This window comes from Tigriopus californicus, chromosome 8, assembly GCF_007210705.1.
Source record: "Tigriopus californicus strain San Diego chromosome 8, Tcal_SD_v2.1, whole genome shotgun sequence".
NCBI classification, from domain to species: domain Eukaryota; kingdom Metazoa; phylum Arthropoda; class Copepoda; order Harpacticoida; family Harpacticidae; genus Tigriopus; species Tigriopus californicus.
In genome coordinates, this window is record NC_081447.1 from 6,395,311 (window position 1) to 6,401,310 (window position 6,000).

General features: G+C 44.5%; 1 protein-coding gene across 2 annotated transcripts; it reads right to left on the reverse strand.

Annotated features, from left to right (window-relative positions):
• Positions 1-176: 176 nt before the first annotated feature.
• On the reverse strand, positions 177-2,317 carry LOC131885367 (2,4-dienoyl-CoA reductase [(3E)-enoyl-CoA-producing], mitochondrial-like). 2 transcript variants are annotated; one of them, XM_059233396.1, is made up of 6 exons: positions 2,053-2,317; positions 1,553-1,749; positions 1,195-1,487; positions 1,031-1,130; positions 747-966; positions 177-395 (listed from the first exon to the last, which is right to left on the reverse strand). In XM_059233396.1, the coding sequence occupies exons 1-6, from the start codon at positions 2,140-2,142 to the stop codon at positions 264-266; spliced, it is 1,032 nt and encodes a 343-aa protein (XP_059089379.1). In that variant the 5' UTR covers positions 2,143-2,317; the 3' UTR covers positions 177-263. The 2 variants fall into 2 exon arrangements, with proteins under 2 accessions (XP_059089379.1, XP_059089380.1); XM_059233397.1 differs by lacking the exon at positions 2,053-2,317 and adding an exon at positions 1,880-1,997.
• Positions 2,318-6,000: the final 3,683 nt, after the last annotated feature.

Here is a 6,000-nt window from a genome sequence, read left to right on the forward strand (position 1 = left end):
TCCTGGCCTCGCTCTATCGCGACGAATTCCGTTGGTCTCTCATGAAGAGCACGGCTATCTTCATGTTCGGGATCTACATTGCCAGGGAATTCAAGGGCGTGGACTTGGCCTCACCCCCACAGCCGGCCTTGGCCTAACGGGCCCGTGGCCCGGCTTCATCGGGGTACCACCCGACGACCATTTCATCGTTTGTCGTTATATTTTGCTTGTGCCAGTCCGACATACATACTTATTATACATAGTACAAGAACCAATCAGGTCAATCACAGCTTGGATTTCTTGTTGGTAGACCGAATCATCTGTTCCAAGGTGTCCCATTGCTCTTGGGGCACCATTCGGAGTTTGTTGAACTCCCCGGCCAAACTGCGGAACTCCCCGCCGTCCAAAGTCACGGTCTACGACATCCAAAGCATTTTTGTAGTAGTGAACAATTAGGAGTGCGAGATCAGTTCGATTATATCAACTTACCTCGGTATTGACCCATGNCAGCCCAGTGTGAGTGTGAATCCAGTATGGCCGCTCCTCGTCGCGCTCCCGGTGGCGGCGGCACCTCGCCCTTCGGCTTCCTGGCCTCGCTCTATTCCAAGGTGTCCCATTGCTCTTGGGGCACCATTCGGAGTTTGTTGAACTCCCCGGCCAAACTGCGGAACTCCCCGCCGTCCAAAGTTACGGTCTACGACATCCAAAGCATTTTTGTAGTAGTGAACAATTAGGAGTGCGAGATCAGTTCGATTATATCAACTTACCTCGGTATTGACCCATGAGGCGTAGTCGCTGCACAGGTACGAGGCCAAATTAGCTATCTCGTTGACCTCACCCAAACGCCCCGTGGGGATTTCTTGGACTGCCTGTTCCATCATGGCGCCTGAGGGATCCAAGCGAGAAAAGGCGCCCTCGGTCTCGATCGGTCCGGGTGCAATGCAATTCATTCGAATGCCATGACGTCCCCATTCTACACCCAAAGACCTAGGAATGAATGCGTTGGGCGGTATCAGTGAGGGCGGATCCTTGTAATTGAACGTGAACCTACTTCATCATGGTTTCCACACCGGATTTGGCACACGCACTGGGCACGACGAATGCGGAGCCTTCATTAGTGTAATGGGTGGTGATAGCTAAGAACACCCCCCCTAGGAGAAAGGGCCGGCCAGGTCAGAAGGGGGTAGGTAATCAATGATAACACAAACGCCCTACCTCGCTTTTCTTGGATCATGCGTTTGCCGATATCCAGCGTTAGGTAGGCGGTGCCGTTCAACACGATATCAATGATGGTTCGAAATGCGTTAGGCGAAAGTCGCTCCGTGGGTGAAATGAAATTCCCTGCCGCATTATGGACTACCACGTGCGGTAGACCGAATCGCTCGACGCAAGTGTCAACCGCTTGCGCGATTGCCTGTGGATCCCGAATGTCGCAAGCCAGGGGCAACACCTCTTGGCCGGTGATGCCGCTGATCTCCGAGGCCGTAGCTTCCAGCACGTTCTGTCGTCTACCCGAAAACAAGTCGATCAAAATCTTAAGACACTTTGATTTGCATGTCGAATCTCATTGTACCTGGCCGCAATTACCACTTTGGCCCCAAGTTGACTGAACATTTGAGCCATGCCTTTGCCCAATCCGGTGCCTCCGCCCGTTATGAACACCACTCTCCCATCATAACTCCCCGGAGGCAACATAGGCGTGTTAAGGGCTGGGAATTGTCCGGCTTGCGGTAATTGAGTCATATTCGACTGACAACGGCGGGATGAGAGCTGAAAAAGCCCCAGTAATTAAGACATGGTCATGACTTTCACTGAGATAAGCCCCAAGCTCAGGTGGACATTGGACTTTGGTCCTCGGGGTACGCCTTCAACTGGCTTCAAATCTAGGCTCGAAGTTTACCCAAGCGTGAGGTGAGGATGGAAGGGCGGTCCATTGTGAACGGGTGGTCAGGCGGTTGACCCAGGATCGACTTTGTCTGAGTGCCATCATGATGTGGGCACCTCGTTTGGAATTTCGAGTTTCGTCCTCGGGGTACGCCTTCAACTGGCTTCAAATCTAGGCTCGAAGTTTACCCAAGCGTGAGGTGAGGATGAAAGGGCGGTCCATTGTGAACGGGTGGTCAGGCGGTTAACCCAGGATCGACTTTGTCTGAGTGTCATCATGATGTGGGCACCTCGTTTGGAATTTCGAGTTTCCAGGCGAGGACGAATGAGCGTACAATGATGATGAGTCCAGGGAAAGAAGGCTCGAAATCTTGAAGTGATGTCGGTTTTGGTAAGCAGACATGCATGTACACTACATAGTACACATGCCCCTGCTTTAATAAGACATGTCTTGCTTTGCTTGTCTCGTATCTAGGGTCTACTGATGCTATCAAATAAATTTCCAAATAAGTCACGGGAGGTTGCAAAACCAGGGTTGTTAATAAACTTGGAAAGTCAAGGCTCCACCCATCCCGGTGTGCCATAAATTCGGGTTCGAGAGCCGGGGCAATCCCAGTTTGACGCAGGTAAAATCTGGGTTATATTTTCTGATGAGCAGGGACAAGGGAAAAAATGTTTTGGCGTTGAGGGTGGATTCCAGACGCTTGTCAAAACTAGTTTGTCTGGCAGTAGCGACTCTTATCTCGGATCTCATGGCTTTGCTGTTCAATATTGTATAGTTTTGAATACGCATAGTCATCTGAGCACAGGATAACCTAATAAGAAGAGTATCTGTCACGAACCAAACTAGTTTTGATAAACGTCTGCAATATACACTCAATGCCAAAACAAAATGTTTTTCTCGTCTATACTGATGAGGCATGAGTAGATAGACTCATACAAAATATGTTGTTCAAATGTCAAGCAGATATTCAAGAGAGTCAAGAGAGTATTACTAATTGGTGTTCCTTCCAATGCCTCGTTTCAGCTCTTTCGCATATGCAAACAGTCAATCATCAGCGTCTCGGCATGAATAACGCTAATGCTAATAATGTAATGGACCCTCAAGATTTAACCACAACAAAAATAAGGATGCCCCTAGCAGAGGTTGAGAGCATAAAGGGCGTCCTCTAGAGCCTGGATTTAAAAGAACCACCAATAAATTGCATTCTTGAAATACAAAAACTTATCCAAATAGAAGATATTGTTGTCTTCACTTTTTCAATAGAAGGCCCCATTTCTATGATTTTCCATCACCAAGATAGCGCGTCCTCTTTGAAAGCTAGGCTGTAAAGGACGCCATTTATGCTCTCAACTTCTGCTAGGGACATCCTTATTTTTATAGTGGTTAAATTTCGAGAGCCCTATCAAAAAGCATTGCCAGGGTGACCGGCCCACACACTTCCCGAAACAAATTTATAGGGTCAAGTTGAATAGGATGAGATGCTATTTTATGCAAGTCTGTGAAGTTTTTAAACGCATCATCCTTAGCAAAGTTATTCTTGGCCAATTGCTGATGCCGTTCAAACCAGGCCCACGGCAGATCATATTTCTTATCCCATGGGTTACTTGAAAAATAGGCCAGACCGAAAAAGGTAGGTAGGGCCAAGGACACTAAAGCAAGGAAACGCCACCTTTTTGTGATCACCAAACCTTTCTCGCCAAGTAAGGCCTAAACTTTTGCCGCTGAAATTTTTGAATGTCAATTATTGGCATAATTATTGAACAAAATATGTGACTAATATCATTTTCGTAACCATTGATGGTATGTGCTTAAAACCAGGCATTCAGATAAACTTAAAATGACTTTAAACATGTCTTAAAGTACAACAACTGAAAAGTGCTAATTAGGTTTTCTTGATAAAACAAGAATTTGCTCAAAACACAATCAATAAATTCTCTTTTGCCAAAAATATTATTTGTAGAAAATTCTTTCAGACACATCTTGACCAAATTTCAAGTAATTTGACACATTTGTTATGAAACTATGGTTCTCACTCTAGGAATGGCCCTCAATCCAAAAGTAGACAGACTGTAGCTCAGAGCTACATATTGTTCTTTAAACTCATTTGGATGCTTCATAATCATGAAATAATAATTTTAAGAGATATGGCACCTGTTTTATTTGACTATTTTGGTATTTTGGATGCTTTTGCAAGAAAAACAATTTATTGGAGTTCAAAGTGCAAATTGAGATCTAGTCTACTGTACTTTGATATTTCTCCTGGCCCTTTAAATAATGCCTGCCTTTTATGCAAACTTTCTAATAAGTAGAAATTTAAACTCTACAAAAAGATAACTCATTCATTTCTCACCAATGCCGCCTGATGTTTTTTGTCAAATGTGTGGGTTTAGGCAAAATTATCAATTGTCTATCCAAGATATTCTAATATGTTAACATTTATATACATGCACTTTTATTGCTTATTCCATGCATTTTTTTATATTTTGTCAGTGTACATTACCTATCAATTAATAAAATGACGCTTGATGATTTTCTATCTATGTGTGTTTTTGAGCCAATTTTACGCAATATTTCACCAATTTCAATCGAAAAACAATTTGATTGTTTTTGATTAATTTGATGTTCATTTATTCTTCTGACTTTCAAGATTAATTCAGAAATATTTAGTATATGGACGGAGTTGTATATCAAGGAGATCATTATTTAATTAAAACCACCTTAATGTGCTATGCAGTACGGATAATCTTGTTTTATTCATACTGGAGTTAATGTCTTGATTCAACGCAATGGCCTAAGTTGGCGGTGAGGGGAAAGCCGTGTCGTTTCCTCTCTATAGAGTCCCTGGTAAGGCTAGAGGGCTTGACTAGCCCTCTAGGTAGGGCTGAAGCCGTTGATAAAAAATAAAAATGGTTGATCAAGTTATGTATGGAAGTGTGGCTTAAACATGATTTTCGAAAAAGGTTATCTAATATACCATGTTTTGGCTAATGTAGCATCACTTAGGAGCGAAAACAATTCATGAGAGCATATGAGATCGAAAACAGTGCCCTTTATTACAATACATTACAATTTCATGGTTTTGATATTCTATACTTTTTGTTTCATGCGCTTTCAAGTATGTTTTTAATTATATTCAGTGCACTTTTAGCCCACCTAATTTTTTTGATGAATGAAAAAAGTGTCCCTCTTAATTTGTTGAGGTAAAAAAACCATCGTTTGAAGTCTTGAGGGCATGGCTGAAAGTTACCCGATAGCATTTTAGGACCATGCCACAGAATGAATGACCCAATCCGATTTTCGGGCCAAGAATGACCGGAGAAAGGCTAGCGCATTCATTTTGACCAACGTTATGAAGTGAGCTCTCAGGGGATGGCCCTAACCTTTGACTCGGTCTTTCGAATGAGCTGAAAAAATAATAATAATATATCAGCGACCTGGTGTCCGTGTGATATAAGGCAAAACGCCATCCGTGGACTTGCTTCCCACAAGGCCATTCCTAGAGATCATCGTCCATATTCCAGGGTTTCGTATCCTAATCTATCCCATCAATATATATATATACATGTACGCTATTCAATTAGTAGACGTTTGTCAAGTAAGTTCTAACGTTTTAAAGGTATTCGTCGACCAGGTTGTTCTCCGTTCCGAGATGATTCTTTTCTCGCTCCGCTCCATTCTGACCGCTCACGTGTTGCCAATGGCATGTGTAGCATTCGATCCAGCCACGTAAATACTTACGCCAGATCTGTACGTACGGTACGTACGTATATCCTTGGGGTGGCGCGCGGAGCGGCCAGGTCCCACATCGCCTTGGTCTCTTGTCGCCACCTGGTCTGCCGAGACAGTCAGCCTCTCGCCTTTCTCTCACCCGCTCCCATCTCAACCAGTGTCGAGAATCAGGCAGGCAGACTCGGGACTCGGTACTCCATGGACAGGGTCTACCCGAGTAGGTCCGAGGAGCGATTTCCAGCTATCTCCCTCCCCCGGCCTTCCTCGTTCTCGGGCTCCTCTAGCCTCCTCTGTGACTAGCCTCCTCTCTGTCTGTCTGCGTGCCTGCGTACTAGTGGTACGAAGTACTTGAATCATCATGATCCTTGCTAGCGGAGTGACGGGCTAGCTAGCTAGCTTGCTTG

What these genes read in the sequence shown, in the direction of transcription:
- LOC131885367 (XM_059233396.1), bottom strand. Translation starts at nt 2,142, where the DNA reads ATGATGACACTCAGACAAAGTCGATCCTGGGTTAACCGCCTGACCACC. An exon ending in CATCCTCACCTCACGCTTGG is followed by an intron (nt 1,750 to 2,052) that starts GTAAACTTCGAG and finishes GGGCTTTTTCAG; the next exon opens with CTCTCATCCCGCCGTTGTCA. An exon ending in CATGATCCAAGAAAAGCGAG is followed by an intron (nt 1,131 to 1,194) that starts GTAGGGCGTTTG and finishes CCTTTCTCCTAG; the next exon opens with GGGGGGTGTTCTTAGCTATC.